The sequence below is a fragment of the Gadus macrocephalus genome, chromosome 2, assembly GCF_031168955.1.
Source record: "Gadus macrocephalus chromosome 2, ASM3116895v1".
Lineage (NCBI taxonomy): Eukaryota > Metazoa > Chordata > Actinopteri > Gadiformes > Gadidae > Gadus > Gadus macrocephalus.
In genome coordinates, this window is record NC_082383.1 from 15,162,066 (window position 1) to 15,179,717 (window position 17,652).

The 17,652-nt window shown below is 44.1% G+C and overlaps 1 protein-coding gene and 1 long non-coding RNA gene across 7 annotated transcripts in view; both read right to left on the reverse strand.

The window, feature by feature from the left end:
* The window catches only part of ttll6 (tubulin tyrosine ligase-like family, member 6), a 63,180-nt gene that overhangs the window by 27,091 nt on the left and 18,437 nt on the right, over window positions 1–17,652 (reverse strand). For all 6 annotated transcript variants that reach the window (XM_060072672.1, XM_060072663.1, XM_060072654.1 and 3 more), the window contains one exon: window positions 4,431–4,574. In XM_060072672.1, coding sequence (XP_059928655.1) covers window positions 4,431–4,574 — 144 coding nt within the window. The remainder of the gene's footprint in view (window positions 1–4,430; window positions 4,575–17,652) is intronic.
* On the reverse strand, window positions 15,849–16,575 carry LOC132473279 (uncharacterized). The gene is made up of 2 exons (XR_009529304.1): window positions 16,417–16,575; window positions 15,849–16,193 (listed from the first exon to the last, which is right to left on the reverse strand). It is a non-coding gene; the product is annotated as an uncharacterized LOC132473279 (long non-coding RNA).

The following is a 17,652-nucleotide window of genomic DNA, read 5'->3' on the forward strand; positions in this document are numbered from 1 at the left end:
TGGTGATGACGTATTACTTACGACGTGATGACGTATGTACAAGAGCCTACCGTGGCCAGGCCACAGTTGCGACGCCCAACGGCCACGGCCAGATGGCCTAGTGTGAGTGCAGGCCAGAGAACAATGGGGCCATTTGAGCACGGTAAGGTGTGAAAACGGCCAACGGCCACGGCCAGATGGCCTAGTGTGAGTGCACCCAAAATTACATATTTTGGTGGACCACTTTTAAAGGATGTATCAGCGATGTTGGGTGACGTTACCTCTGTTGATATTTCAAGCGAGATCCCAAACAAATAGAGCCAGCTCGCTACTCCCCTTCCGTGTTTCCTGCATTCAGTAAGGGTGCATTCACACTAGGCCATCTGGCCGTGGCCGTTGGCCGTCGCAGCTGTGGCCTGGCCACGGAAGGCTCTTGTACATACGTCATCACGTCGTAACACGTCATCACCAAGCGTCCACTGCATGGACCATAATAAAGTCTGCCGCTGTCATGCCAAATTTGTACCGGCTGCCAAATTTGTACCGGCCTACGTCATCAGTTGTTGACAACTTGACAACTGATTTGATTGGGTTGTCCGTTGCCGGGCAGGTTTCAAAAAACATTCGGCTCATGTTTCCAAAGACGAAATAACATAATACAGATAACGGATCGCTAGATAACACTTGTTTTTACTTTATATTTGGATTGTATTGAATTGTTTAATCGAATTTAGCTAGTAAACTGAGTGTTTAAAGCAGGTTTCAAAAACCATTCGCGCTTATGTTGCCGAACACCAAATAACATAATACAGATAACGGATCGCTAGATAACACTTGTTTTTACTTTATATTTGTATTGTATTGAATTGTTTAATCGAATTTAGCTAGTAAACTGAGTGTTTAAAGCAGGTTTCAAAAACCTGTCTTGTCACGCTTAATGAAGGAGTGCAATGAACGAGCATGAAAGTTCGTGAATGTTCAAGAACCTTCCTACGTCATTCGACGCGATCGCCCGTTGCCAGGCAACAGACGATCGCGTCGTCTGTTGCCAGGCAGGTTTGGAATTTGTTAACAACTGATGACGTAGGCCGGTACAAATTTGGCAGCCGGTACAAATTTGGCTGGGTGACAAAATTTGGCATGACACCGCCAGTCAGAGTTTTAACAACAATGGACAACAACACAGAGAACACACCAACAGTTGGAGTAGGGTCTATCTGCAGCCGGAGCTGTCACGTTAAAATTGTACCGGGGGCGAAAATTGTACCGCCCTACGTCATCAGTTGTTGACAAATTCCAAACCTGCCTGGCAACAGACGACGCGATCATCTGTTGCCTGGCAACGGGCGATCGCGTCGAATGACGTAGGAAGGTTCTTAAAAAATTCGCGAACTTTCATGCTCGTTCACTGCACTCCTTCATTGAGCGTGACAAGACAGGTTTTTGAAACCTGCTTTAAACACTCAGTTTACTAGCTAAATTCGATTAAACAATTCAATACAATACAAATATAAAGTAAAAACAAGTGTTATCTAGCGATCCGTTATCTGTATTATGTTAATTGGTGTTCGGCAACATAAGCGCAAATGGTTTTTGAAACCTGCTTTAAACACTCAGTTTACTAGCTAAATTCGATTAAACAATTCAATACAATACAAATATAAAGTAAAAACAAGTGTTATCTAGCGATCCGTTATCTGTATTATGTTATTTCGTCTTTGGAAACATGAGCCGAATGTTTTTTGAAACCTGCCCGGCAACAGACAACCCAATCAAATCAGTTGTGAAGTTGTCAACAACTGATGACGTAGGCCGGTACAATTTTCGCCCCCGGCACAATTTTAACGTGACAGAGCCACTTGCCAAACACGCCCATTGCTCTGCCAGACACGCCCATTGCTCTGGCAAACACGCCCATTGCCAAACACGCCCATTGCTCGTTCTATGGTGGCCATTAGGGATGAGTCGGTCGCGACCGATTCGTTCACAACGAACAAATCCCGAAGGTGAACGACAAGAACTGGTTCCCCAAAACAAGAGAACTGGTTCTTTGATTCTTTTTTTTTAACATTAAACAAAAATATGGTCACGTAAATAAAATATACAAACGAATAGAGCTTCGTCTCCCCGCGACCTTATATTGATTGAGTCTACAACGTTCTCAAAGATTCAGCCAATGAGAGGTAGCAATGGTGTTGCTATGGCACCTGGGTAAACAAATGACAAGGTGGTACCGTCCGCCACACACGTTAACTAATGATCGCTGTAGGCTTCAATATCATGCAAGCACTTCATACTGTAATGACCTCGCCGGTGACATAACGATGTCGAGTCATTAGTAATTGAAGGAACTTTTAATTAACCAAAACCAGGTCACTGAAACCCGTAACCAACGGCAGAAATCACACCAAAACAAACCCCGGTTACCCCGGCAACCCCCAACACGGTCTCACTCATGTGCAGGCCCCCACCCTCCGGTTCTTCCAAGGCCCTCCCCAGCTGACCTAATGATTCGCCCCCACGCTGATTGACAAGAAGAACATTACAATACATGCACATAGAACAACTGGCATAAAGGACAACGAAATACAATGCAACGCATAACACACAAACTATTTAACTGTCCCAGGGTCGCTATAATACGTTTTCTTTTTATTTTGTTCTACAACACAATTGCATGCTTTAATTAAGTATTGTTTTACCTACCATTACGAGTCTTGTTTGGTCTAATATTAATAAGCAGTGCTTAGAGCTACTTGCGGCGTCATTTAATTCTTACTGCACCGCTTTATTTATTAAGGATATTTATTAAAAAAAGGCATGTATGTGCTTTATATATGCTTAATATTTACACTTAACCTGGGTAATTTCGCCAGAACATTAGAAAGTCAAAGTAGTAGGCTACATGCATGCATGTTGAACATTTATTCAATCATTTCATTGACCAACAATATCCCGTCACACTTGGTATGGGCCGAGTTGTTCGGCGCCGAACTTAAAGGAGAAAGAGGGGGGGGGGGTCTTGAAGTCTATAACCCAAGCAACCATGTAACATATTTGGCTCGAATTTGCGCCCTTTCTCTGTCTGACGTATCTTCGGTCAGGCCATTCGATGTGGGGCCACTCATTATATCCCCCTACATTTCCGAAAATAGACTTGACCTGCAGAGCAACGGGCTTGTCTGGCAGAGCAATGGGCGTGTTTGGCAAAGCAATGGGCGTGTCTGGCAGAGCAATGGGCGTGTTTGGCAAAGCAATGGGCGTGTCTGGCAGAGCAATGGGCGTGTTTGGCAAGTGGCTCCGGCTGCAGATAGACCTACTTGAACAGTTGAACCGCTTGACGCGATGTTTACCGTTTAATGGGAAAGAAGGCTCGTCACCTTTATTATGTCCGTGGTCGTCGCATTGACTATACGTCATCCAGCTCAGATTGCGTAGCCGTGCGTGTGCGCGTGTCGGCTCATTGGCATCTGTACCGTAGCGGCCCGTACCGGAGTAGCACACCTCTCCCAAGTGGCCAAATTGGCCTGGCCTGGCCAGACTGGCCACACTCACACTGGCAGATTTGAGCACGGTTAGGTGTGAAAACGGCCACGGCCAGATGGCCTAGTGTGAGTGCACCCTAAAAAGGATCATGAACGCAGCGCAAAACTCAACAACACCCACCCCTTGTCGTGATTGGTTGGAGAACTATTTATTTGGTTTTGAGTGGTTGGTGGTAGTACCATTTGTTTTTGTGTACGATCTTGGAGCATAGGCAGCCTACAGCGACACAGGTTTTTGATGGCCTGCTTTTAGGGCGAGCAACTAGCGGATCGTGAGGAAAGATCAGATGAATGTGATCATTTATGTTTCAGCCTAGAATCGCTGATACCTTTAAGCAGTTAAAGAGCTTGTACTTGGGCCTTGACTGTAGTAATCCAGTGGAAAAGAAGTACACATTAATGCAAATAACTGTCAGGATGGGATAACTTGGAGCTGTTATAGTGATGCGTGACTGGGGGTTCATACCTGAGCTGGGACTTATATAGGGAACAGAACATCTTGTCCCAGATATGACAGAAAACCAGTTAAAGCCAAGGTCAGTACTCACTGCAGAGTACATAAAACTGCTGCTCACACACACACACACACACACACACATACACACAAACACCCACACATCTGAGCACACACACACACACGCACACCTGAGCACAAACACACACACACACACCCACACGTACACCTGAGCACAAACACACACACACACACCTGAGCACATACACACACACAGACACATACACACACACATACCTCCAGGCGACACGCACACACACAAACATCTCTTCTTTTTTTTTAAAACATATATCTTTAGCAAAGGCTCAAACATTAAAGGTGCTAATCAATTTAATGAATATCTATTCCCATGTTTCTGTTGAGACGGGGCATCTCAATTCCAGATTTCTTACCATATTAGTCTTAGCAGGCTGGCAGTATTGACTGGTGCAGAAGCGGGCCAGTCCTTCCTTGTAGATGAAGATGTGGAAGGGGTCGCAGGAGGTCACCAGCACGTAGATCCTCAGGTCAAACTTATAACCGTCAATGATCAGTGGCTGTGAGGGTAGTCAGAGTTACACATGTGGGATGTACACATGTACACACAGAGGACCAAACTCAAACCTCATTTGACTTTGACAATAGTCTACACATTTCCCTATTCTTTTCCGACTTCAAACAATATTTTAATGGAAGCCACAATCCTCACAGCAGCAGGGGTTTACCTCAATTTACTCACACTATAGAGAATCAATATTTAATTACATTTTAGAACTTCCAATGTATTTTCTGTGTATCGCAAACGCAGAAAGCATAGCTAGGCGAAAGAATATCTTATTTATATAGCCCCAAAGCCAAGCAGCAGAACCCCCCAGTTGAAGCCATGTTGGCTGTAGTGTTTGTTTTGTTTTGCCAAGGGAATAAATCTCCTGCTGAGACGTATCCACAGTGTCCTTCTTCTCATTTGCATTTGGGTCCTAGCTGCTGTCTGTCTGTCTGTCTGTCTGTCTGTCTGTCTGTCTGTCTGTGTTAAAGAGTTCAAGTGTCTTGTTCTATTGTCTCCCCGTAACAAGGCTGTGGCCTCGGTCAACAATAAATCATCTACTGATTAAGAATAAACCAGCTTTCTGTGTGTGAACTGTCCACTGCTGATTATGGTGGGCTACTATGCTGCTTTGACTTACAGCACGAGCATGTTGATGTTCAACTTTGCTGTCTGTAGTGTAAAACATTCTACAGCTGTTTTCAAATGTGGCAATTCCAATTAATACAACCATAAATATTGCAAAGAATTTCATATGAGGTCATATAGACCTTCCCTCAGCCATCCCAACTCTGACTTACTTCCAACATTTGTTAATGGATAAAAAAAAAAAATCTCTGCTATTGATTTAATTTTTTTCAATGCTTGCATGGAGTAGAAACTTTTTATTTGTACTTATATTGCAATTGGTCCAAGACCAACACACATCACCACGCATTGATCAAACCCTTTTGGGATGAAACTGTAAGTATCTATTAAGAGTTACTGCACTGGAGATAGAATAGACAGAAAGCAAACTGGGAAGAAATGTAGTTTACAGCCATACAGTTTATTTTCCTACGCTGCGCTAAGTAGAGGCAGGGCTCCAGACTAACTTTTTCCTTGGGTGCACAGGTGCGCCTAAACTTTTTAATTTGGGTGCCTGCCTTGCGCTGAGTTGTTGACGGGGGGGGCAACCCCGGCAGCTGCACCGGTTGCACCGTCGATATTTACGCCATTGATTAATAATATCTTGACCATTAAATAAATGCCTTAAATAAATGCCGAATCTGTATCTCTCATAAAGAATATCGTCAGACAATGCTAAGGGATCGGTTCTGTCCCGAAAAACCCTCTGTCTCCGGAGAGAGGCCTGTACGATAAGTGCGTCGAGGTCCATGGGAACACCCACAAATGGTGACGCCATTATCGGAGGAGGGGCTAGGAAGCTGCGCACGCCGATATAAGTAGCCGATCTCCGGGTAGACTCGCTGAAAAGCTGCTCCCGACCAGGTTTGGTTGCGAGCGTAACACCGGGATTCCACCGGACGCGTACGCGCCGCGGAACGGCTGCGTCCTCTGCCCTGCGTCCATTCCTACCGGGCTCGTAACTGCAGCGTAGCACTGCCTTGCGAGCCAGCCGTATTCACGCGAGATCACGAGATCACGCGATAATCCTAAACCTAATGTACTCACCTTCCACTCCAAAAACTATTGCAATTAAATGCCACGCTTTGTCCTTTCTGACATTTTCCTTATAAAAAGGATGATTTGGTACATAAATGACTTCATGTTGCTGAACTTCGACAATGAGTCTCTCGTCGTCCATGTTGCCGACCCTCTGAGACCCTTTGATTGATTGACTGCTGACCTGGTGCCACCGGTCATGACGTAATAATGTTGATGTGAAGTTACATGAGCTGAGTATTGTGTTTTATTTTGAAAATTGACCGGATGCTCTATGGCTTTTACTTTTCACTTCCTGCCCGGCTCGACCTGCTCTGTCGAAATTGACGCGGTTTAGCAGTGGCTCGCGGCAAAAATAGAATTGGACGGAAAGATAGCGCTGCGGTGGAAATGGTCTCATTGATTAGAGTGGAAGCGATCAGCAGCGGTGACCGCGGCGCAGCCGTCCAGCCGCAGCGGCGCGTACGCCTCCGGTGGAATCAAGGCTTTAAAGGCCTCCACACACCGGCGCCGCAGCGGCGCGTCAAAAACTCTGCCCCCATTATTCCGGGTGTACTAGCCCACACCGGCGCCGACTAGCTGCGCGGCAGCGTTCCTCGCCGCGCCGCCCAACTACTCTTCGAGCCATGGACATAATAAAGGATGGACCACAGACTGGAAAATGGCCGCCCATTCATTCCTATACATACTGCTCAGTGGCGCAGGGTAACATACAGGAGCGATTTGCTTCCGCGTTATGGGGCCAAGACACGTGACCTAGTCCGTGACGTACCGGATGCAGAGATGATCTTCTTCTTCTAGTTTAGTGGAGGATCATAGTTTTTCCCCATATACCGCCACCTACTGGACTACTACACAGGAGTTTGTGACAAGGACGTTGGCAAATGATACTTTAAATCATAAAAATGAATTCAAAGAAAAAACCAAACTAACGAAACAAAATAAACAAAATAAAACAAACAAACAAAAGAAATGAATAAATAAAAATAAAAAATAAAAAATATATATACTTAAGGTTAAATTCTTCTAATTAGGTTAGTATCTTTTAGCTAATTTATCAGCAATTTCATTGCCATATATTCCATGGTGGGCTGGAATCCAACAGAACTGAATAACTAAACCAAGGCTTATAATATTTAAAAGAAGATGCTTTACCTCTATCACCAAATCTTCACGTATTGAATTATCTGTTATAAAACTTAGTATCTACAACCATCTAAAGCAGCCATACTCAAGTAGCGGCCCGCGGGCCTTTTGTGGCCCGCGGGGTGTCTATTAATGGCCCTCGAGCTGTTTTGAAAAGTTTTTTTAATTATAAAAAAATATATATATAATAATAATAATCGTGCTGGGTGCTCTTATTTTGAAACCGCGCGCCGCGATCTCAATACGAGGCTGGGGGTTGCAACGATAAACAGATAGCACTCCAGCCCACACACCGCTCCAGCCCTCCCAAACTCGAGGCAGACAGTCCATCTCAGCAGCAGTCAGTCACACGTATACCGACCGGAGCCGTAATGGCATGCTCCAAATTTGCCCCAGAAAGAAAACTGGACAGCGAAAACCGCCAGTTCCAACCAGAGTGGACAGAAAGGTTTGCGTTCTTTCTACCACCGTCCAGCACTCGCCCTCTGTGCTTAATATGTCAACTGCTGAATAGGATGGCAGTGCACATCCTTACAATGTTTGGATCCACATACAGATGTGAATCTGCATTCTCAAAAATGAACTTCATCAAAAATCAGTACCGGAGTCGCCTAACCAACGAGCACGTGCATCAGTGTGTCTCCCTGGCAATCACACCATATCAGCCCAGGTTTGAAGCATTGGCCAAAGAAAGCAGAGGCCAATTCTCCCATTAAAGGGGTCATGTGAGAAATGTGAAATCGTTTGTTAAACAAAGCACAAAAATGGGCTGTCTGAAGGCTTTTTGTTTTTTTTGTTTTTTTATCTTGAACAGGGTTATGTTTGGTTTTATTTAGTTATTTTTTTTAATATATGCCCAAATTAAAATTATATTTTTATTTTAGGAAATATTTTTGTTTTTAATAAAAAGGAAATGTTATGTTATAAAATGTTGTAAATGTTATACATACGTTATGTTATGATACGTTATCGGACGTACATGGTCCCAATAAATGGCCCCTTGAGTCACTGAAAAAAAAATTTGTGGCCCCTCATCATTTCTACTTGAGTACCCCTGATCTAAAGGTACGGCCACACCAACCGCGTTGCTCGCAGTAGGGGCGTTGAAAATCGGCATTTTTGCATAGGGAACCATTGGTCTAGGCGCGGTACACGCGGTGAAGCGTTGCGTTGGGGGCTAGCCACGGTAGCCAATCAGCGTGGAGCTTGACCCGACGTCACTGGCAGAGAGTAGTGAGCTTGCACAGAAGCATACGGCCGACATCTTTCTTTATTCTGGGTGGAAATAGTGACATAGTTACGCCATTACATGCGTTTATGGAAGCATTTCTAGCGAGAAATGTGCATTTTACTTTCAGAATGTTCGCTCTGTGAATGTGAAGGATGTTTGGTTTGATAGTTATGACGAAGAGGGAACGCTCCGTTCACTTGCATGGACAGAGTCTCTGGTTGCTCAGCAACCTCAACGTCTTGGCGGACTATTTCTCTGCTGATCAACACTACGAATGCTGGAAACACACCAGACACACCATGTGAAGTTATTTAACCCGATTAGTGTTATTTATATCCGAGATTATTTAATCTAACCCGATCTAAGCTCTATCATGCACCCAAACGCGGCGTTTGGGTTTCCTACCTCGGACTCCAGCGCAGCCACGGCCGACATCTTTCTTTATTCTGGGTGGAAATAGTTACATAGTTACGCCATTAAATGCGTTTATGGAAACATTTTTAGCGAGAAATGTGCATTTTAATTTCATAATTTTTGCTCAGTGAATGTGAAGGATGTTTGGTTTGATAGTTATGACGAAGAGGGAACGCTCCGTTCACTTGCATGGACATGGACTCATCTAGCTGCGGTGGCGCGGTGACGCGGTGGAAGCGTTGAACCACCACACACCGATCAAGCGTCAGGTTAGGCGCGGTACTCGCGGTATCCACCGCGAGCAACGCGGTTGGTGTGGCCGTAGCATAAGAGCGGTTATTATTGTGGCCATCTCGATTGAGTATACTGATAAAGTCACCCACTCTATATCCATATCCTTTTTCAAATTCTGGAATATATATGCCAATACCACATTGTCACCAACTTAGTATCTACAACCTATCTAAGAGCGGTTATTATTGTGGCCATCTCGATTGAGTATACTGATAAAGTCACCCACTCTATATCCATATCCTTTTTCAAATTCTGGAATATATATGCCAATACCACATTGACACCATTCTATGATAGCTGATAACCAAGGTACACACTGTAATACTATAATCAAGAGGACATACAGGCAGTTCAAATAAAAAGAGATAGAACTTTATTGATCTGGAAACTTCATAAATATGTAAGATTGCTCCATATAATACCATAGTAACATAGTAAACGTATGTAGGCCTAACAGTTCAATGTTATTGCTTAAGAAACAGATTCCTTCCAACTTGTTAAGTATATTAGTGAATATAAATGCAGGTGCAAAGCCATGTTAAATAGCCTACAAAGAGACTTCATTATATGAGCATGCGTGCCTGCGTGCACTGTTTAATGTCATGTGATCATGCGCAGAATAAACGGTCCGTGTTAGGGCCCTTACATAGTCGACGCATCGCTACGCATACGCGTCCAAAAGGCTACGCGACGCGACGCTTCGGCCGCCATTATGCGTCGACGCGTAGCAAAACGCGTCCTCCAAATTTTTCATACGCGACGCGCCGATCCATGCAATACCATGCGTTGTCGGTGGGGGCGATACTGCAAATATTGTACATTATTACTAAGGGCTGTAACGATACGCGTATCAAACCGAAAATCGCGATAGGCCTACTCAAAGCCACGAACCTGTCTCGCGGTGTGAGAAGGCAGAAGCGCGATATGCCCTTTCTAACTCTTCGGTCAAATTGTCCGATTGAAATTTGCTAATAATTTGTCTAAATAATAGTCTGCTGACAGCGCCCCCTCCTATCGATGCCGTAAATATGTGACGAGATGCCCTCTCTGTGATCACAGCTCTCCGTGGCTACGGAGGATTGCATTTCTCCACAGCCGTCGAAGTCCTCATATGCGATATGAACGACATTTATCCAGAGTGGGCCAAGCGTGAAAAAAATTGCCTGTGTGATCCTGTCTCTATTGTTTTGTGTGATTTGACTGGCAGTTTGTCTGCTTATAGGTCGGAATGAAGCGGCCACCGATTATTGACAGGATGGGTACTTTATTCTACCGGACTCGTTCGCTTCTTCACTAGACACACGCGAATCGTGGGATGTATCGAACCGTGGGTCAAAAATCGTGATACAAACCGAATCGTGAATTTGTGTATCGTTACAGCCCTATTATTACTACTATAGGTTATATTTACAGAAGAACATATGAGAGGATGCGGGAACGTGATAAGAATGACTTGACGTCTCTTTTACTAATTATCTGTGCCAATTTATGCAAACCCTTCCACAGGGTCAAAGTGCTATTTTGATACGCGACATCAAACAGCTGATGCGGGATTGTGAGCCATTTTAATGATCTTCTTGTCACCCGATATTCGTTCTATTACTGGCCTTATTTGTTTTAGTTTTCTATTTGTTTCTATTTGAATTAATTACGCAATGTTTTGTGTTCACGTTCTATGTGAAACATAAATGTTCATGTTCTGTGTGAAACATAAGTTCAGTAGCCTCTTTGAGTGAATGAAATTTGAAAGCGTGAGTGTGTAGTGAATGAAAAATGTGTGCGTGTATGGTGGGACTATTTTCTGTATTTGATAAATAAACCCCTTTTCTCTAATAATGTTGCCTACCATATAATTTCTGTGGACATTATGCGCTATAGCTTTGGCTATAGGCCTACACTTAAATACACTTAAATAATTCATTCAAGGCAATAGCTCGTTGTATTATAAACATTTTATATGGATATGAATTAATGAGTTTGACGTAAACCAAATTAGGTAACTTGTGTAACATGATAACTAATGAATCAAAAGTCATGCTTCCAAGTGACCAATGTATATACATTTATTGGTCAGTGCGCATACCCAATCGTAGCACATTGTACTGGTGGGGAAACACGCCAGCATCTGACAAAAAATAATCTGCCAGCTGCTCCCTGACAAGGGCCGGTTTTGGTGAGAGTCGGGAAGATATCGGATGACCCGCGAAAGGAGATCATCAAACTTTGGCGCCGACATCCGAAAATACTGGAAATGCCTCTCCTTGTCCATGCTTCGCATTGGAAGCACCAGAGAAACAAATTCCCCATCCTGATCTCGTGTGGTATTTAAAGGGCGCACATACCACCGTCTATCTCTGCGCTTCATCACTCTTCTTCCGTAGCCACTTTGATCGGAACGTCACCTGGAACATCACCCGCGAAAACACCGGTGACTCTGCTGCCCACCATGGCGTGAGTGGTGTATTGCATGTCATGCATTGCCCGCGACGTTCGCGTATGCTGTGTAGACTATGAAAGGAAGCGCGTCGCTCGCATCACTCGCGTCGTTTAAGCGCGTTGCTCGCGTCGACTATGTAAGGGCCCTTAGTTCCCCGATCAAAGAGATGATGGCGGTTGTGTGTGTTTTTCTCCGGTGAATAGTGAAATGTCTAACGCAACAGGTTATGGGCCCAGTCATGCAGGCCAAAGATGGTTTAGACTTTTATTCGACGGCGAAGAGAAAAACTATGAGCTATGGGAAACGAGGTTCCTCGTGCACATGGAGTTACGCAGCCTCGGAGAAGTCATCACGGAGGACCCGAAGATAGACGGGGAAGACGAAGAAGCCCTCGCAGAAGACGAGACCAAGAACGGACAGGCATATGCAGAGCTGGTGCAATGCCTAGACGACAAGAGTTTATCCTTGGTAATGAGGGACGCAAAACGTGATGGAAGGAGAGCGCTGGAGATTCTCCGCGAGCACTACGCGGGAAAGGACAAACCGCGCGTTGTGAGTTTGTACTGTGAACTTTCCTCGCTCCATAAGGCTAGCAATGAAACGGTAACTGATTACATAATTCGAGCAGAAACTATATTCACGTCATTAAGAAGAGCAGACGAAAATATTAGTGATGGGCTTCAGATAGCAATGGTAGTAAAGGGACTACCTGATACATACAAGCCATTCGTCGTGCACATCACCCAGACAAATGACATTGTAACGTTCAGCGAGTTTAAAACAAAACTCAGAAGTTATGAGAGCACTGAAAAATATGGGCAGAGTGACGGAAATGTAGAAGAAGACAACGTGATGAAGACTAGCGGCGCAACATGGCCACGTGGAAGAGGAAGAGGAAAGAAAATGAACCTGGCTGATGTCGAGTGTTGCACATGTGGTAAAAAGGGACACATGGCAAGGACATGTCATGACGGATTCCAAGCAAGAAGGGAAGAACGAAAATGGGACACACCACAGCGAGGCAGAGGGCGCGGCCGAGGACGAGACCATGAGTATGTAAAGAAAGCTGATGGAGAAACGGAGGCAGAGCCGACATCGTTCTGTTTCTTTAAAATAAGTGACTATCCGACACAACGAGGAAACAAGAAGGGCCTCATGGTCGACTGCGGCGCCACAACACACATGATCAACGACCCCAACAAGTTCATGACAGTTGATGAGAGCTTCCGATCCGAAGGCCACACGATCGAGCTTGCCGATGGAACCAAGGTGAGCGGGTGGGCGAAGATGAGGGGAGACGCCGAAGTCTACCTACTGGACAGCGAGGGACGACGGGTGAAGACGAGGCTCAAGCAAGCACTCTACATCCCATCTTTTCCTCAGAACATCTTTTCAGTCAAAGCGGCGACAGCCAACGGAGCTGAGTTTCGTTTCAAGAACAATGATGACTGGCTGATCCACAAAGACGGTACCAAGTTCAAAATGGATGTGTGTGGTAGGCTGTATTATCTTAGCACAGTAGAAGATGAAAACAGTGATGAAGTGAAGGGGTGTTATGACATTCAAACGTGGCATAAGATACTTAATTTTGATGATGTTTCAAAATTAGAAAAGGTGGTAGAAGGGATGGTGATAAAAGGGAAACATGACAAGTCCAATTCAAATTGTGAAATATGCACACAGGGCAAATTTACACAAAACAGAAACAGACAGGCAGACGCAAAAGCTACAACTGTACTAGAATTAGTACATACAGACCTATGCGGTCCAATAGAACCAGCAGATAAAGATGGGTACAGATATGCTATAGCATTTACTGATGATCACAGTGAGATGATTTTTCCATACTTTATCAAAGTAAAGAGTGACACGACAAAAGCTACTGAAAAATTCATAGCAGATGTAGCTCCATATGGAAAAGTAAAGTGCATAAGATCTGATAACGGTACAGAGTTTGGCTCTGAATAACGGTACAGTATTTGGCTCTGAATGCTACACATACAAGCAGGATAAGAAGAAGCTGGATTCTAGGTGTGCAAAGGGAATCTTTGTAGGCTATGATAAATATAGCCCATCATATAATATCTACTATCCTGAGACAGGAAAAGTCCTTAAACATAGGCTGGTAAAATTCATCAACAAAGGTAACGCAGATAGCCAGACTCAGACAGATCATGACATGGGGGACAACATTGAGTGTTATGGAGATACACCACCAAAGATAGCCAACCAGGGTCAGGAACAACCTAAGGGGTGTAAAGAACCCAGTGTTGAGACTGCTGAGACAAGTCCCACTCGGACAGGTAATACTCAGATAGAACAGGAAGAAAGCAGGTATCCTACCAGGCAAAGGAAGGCTCCAGACCACTTAAAGGAGTACCATTGTAAAGCTGAGTGTAACAATGATGATGATGAAAATGTTGATTATTTCTACAGAGTGACTTATGGTGTACCTAAAACACTTAGAGAGGCTATGGACTCCAAGAAGTCAAAAATGTGGGCTGACGCAATGGAAGAGGAGATGACCTCTTTAACAGAGAATGAGACTTTTACTCTGACCCCACTGCCACGGGGCAAGCGAGCAGTGGGAGGTCGCTGGGTAGGCTATATGCAGTAAAAGAGAGTTCAGATGGATCTGAAACGTGCAAAGCCCGATATGTCGCAAAGGGTTATGGCCAAGTGGAAGGGATTGACTATAATGAGACTTTTTCACCAACAGCCAACATGACCTCTGTCCGAGCTTTGATGCAGGTGGCTGTAAAAGAAGATCTCATCCTACATCAAATGGATGTGAAGACTGCTTATCTCCATGCTCCGATGGACTGTGAGGTATACATGGAACAACCAGAAGGTTTTGAAATCAAGTCAAAAACAGGAGAACACTTGGTATGTAAACTCAACAAGTCACTGTACGGGTTGAAACAGTCAAACAGTCAAACGTAACTGGAACATGTTACTACATGATCATCTTACAGGGAATGGTTTTGTGCAAAATGGGGCTGATCATTGTGTTTACAGCAGAGAATCTGAGAAAGAGAAAGTGATTCTGCTAGTATGGGTATTTGACTTACTCATAGCGGCAAGTAACAACACCTCACTCAATGATGTAAAAGAGATGTTGAAGAGAAGGTTTAAGATGAAGGATATGGGTCCACTTAAACACTTCCTGGGTATCGATTTTAAACAGAGTGAAGGAGAGATCAAAATGACTCAAAAGAGACACATAGAGAGGATGTTGATAAGGTTTGGAATGTCTGAATGCAAACCAAGATCAACCCCATGTGAGCAGAAGCTGCATTTTGACACTGAGGGTGAAGTTATTGACTCAACAGGCTATAGAGAGATAGTAGGTAGCCTGATATACATTATGTACTAGACCTGACCTGGGCCCCGTTTCCCGATAACGATGGATCTTCGCTCGTACGATCATTCTCCCGATGGATCTTGCGATCCATCGATAATTTCTTTGTCGCGTTTCCCGAAACTCCTCTTAACGTGAACGCGCATTCGCTGCACTCACGACGTCGTAGGATTGTAACTGTCTACTGACACGGTGCTGAAATGGGCTCCGTAGGAGGGGGAGACGCAGGAATGTCGCAGGAAAATTGTGTTGAAAAGGGTTAAAATATATCCCCATCAAGGACAACAGCAGAGTAGCCTACGAAAAAAATAGACTGCAATTATATGAATGCTAAAGACATTAAAACACAATTGATTAGGCTTAAACCGACATATATCAGTCCTAATCCTGAGCGCACGATCGGGAGGTGGAAGTTGCGCTTTAGATGCCTTCACAAGTCCAGCGGAGGGCTCCAGTTTTCGCCGGCCAAATCATGCGCCGTGATATGTGTGACGGTTATGTTGCACAACATTGCAGCTAAGGCTGGGGTGGCTTTGCTTGAACCGGAGGACGTTGAGGACGATGACGACGAGGAAGATCGGTGTGAGGACGGCCTCCCTCATAACTACGCGGCTGGTTTTCATGCGCGTCGAAGAGTGATTGAGACTTTTTTTTAACCCCCTCCACCCTCCCACATGTCACTAAACATTCCCGTCAACGTGACCAATCCCCACCATATCCCAGCCTTTTGCCTGCTCCTTTGCTTGTTTTTTATAATTTTTTTTATTTCTTTCTTTTTTTTTTTTTTTTTTTTTTTTTTTTACATTATTTTATGCTACGTTTTATGAGTAGCCTATGTCAGTCTGCACAAATCCCCACACTTTCTCTCACACATTTTGAGTGCCCTGCCTGCGCAAACATTTTCTGGACTGTCCCGTTTTATTTTGGCCATTTTAACATCTTTATTAATAAATAAATTAATAATCTTTATTAATTACCAAACTAAGAACATAAAGGCGCAATGCGTTTTAATAAAACGCATCCAATAGACGGAATGTCCGATGGTGACGCCACTGAGGCTATAGCTGACGATGCTCTTAGCGTCCTACGCAGGGCCGTCGATAAGGGGTGAAAGGTGATGACGATTCAGGGGGCCCACAAAAAAATTAAAAATTTTTTTTTTTAATTATTAATTTATCACCAGACCATAGTACCCCCCCCCCCCCCCCCCCCCCACACCCCGTCAACAATTCAGCGCAGGGGGGCCCATCAGTAAATCCTGTCTAGGGGCCCAGGAATTGTAGCAATGGCCCTGGTCCTACGAGTACCTACGAGCACCCCTGGAGTACTCGTTAGCTACGAGCGTTTTCAAGATGTTCGTTCCCAACGATGCTTTCGGGAAACGCGGTGAAAACTCTACGATGCCCTTTCGACGCACTTCACGATCCACTTAGGCTAACGACGCTTTCGGGAAACGGGGCCCTGAGCTGGTTTGTGAGTAAATTATCACAATACCTAGCGGAACCAAAACAACAACATTGGGCTACATCAAAACACCTACTCAGGTACTTAAAAGGTACTATAGACCAAGAACTACACTTCAAGAAAAGTGATGAAAACCTACAACTTGAGGGATATAGTGATGCTGATTGGGCAGCAGATCAAAATGACAGGAGAAGCACAACTGGATACTGCTTCAGCTTAACTGAAAATGGTCCAGCTATATCTTGGAAAAGTAGGAAACAGCCTACAGTGGCACTGTCAACTTGCGAAGCTGAGTATATGGCACTAGCAGCCACTACTCAGGAGAGTATGTACCTTGTACAACTACTAGCAGGAATAGACAGCAGCAACCAGCATGTACCAGTGAAGGTATACGAGGACAACCAGGGGGCGATAGCTTTATCAAAGAACCCAGTATGTCGACAGAGAAGCAAACATGTAGATATAAAGTATCACTTTATAAGGTCTGCACACACAGAAGGGAAAATAGCTATAGAATACTGCCCTACTGCAGACATGGTAGCTGATGTCCTTACCAAACCAGTGGTGAAGGCTAAGCTTGAGAAGTTCAAGAGGTATTTGTTTGGAGAGTGAAGGGTACTGACAGATGCAAAGTTTTGTATTTGTTATTAACACTGTCAATGAGCCAAATGTTTATTATAGATGATTATATTCTGGTGTTCTGTAAAAAAAATTAAAAAAAAATTTGTTTACTATTAGAGAGAGCTATAAACATGTCATTGAGTGGGAGTGTTAAGTATATTAGTGAATATAAATGCAGGTGCAAAGCCATGTTAAATAGCCTACAAAGAGACTTCATTATATGAGCATGCGTGCCTGCGTGCACTGTTTAATGTCATGTGATCATGCGCAGAATAAACGGTCCGTGTTAGTTCCCCGATCAAAGAGATGATGGCGGTTGTGTGTGTTTTTCTCCGGTGAATAGTGAAATGTCTAACGCAACACAACTAACTATTTACGAAAAATGCAATCAATAATTTATATAAAAGTAAATGTTTACATATCGACCAGCAACAAAGTTGGAGTAGCCTACCCAAATA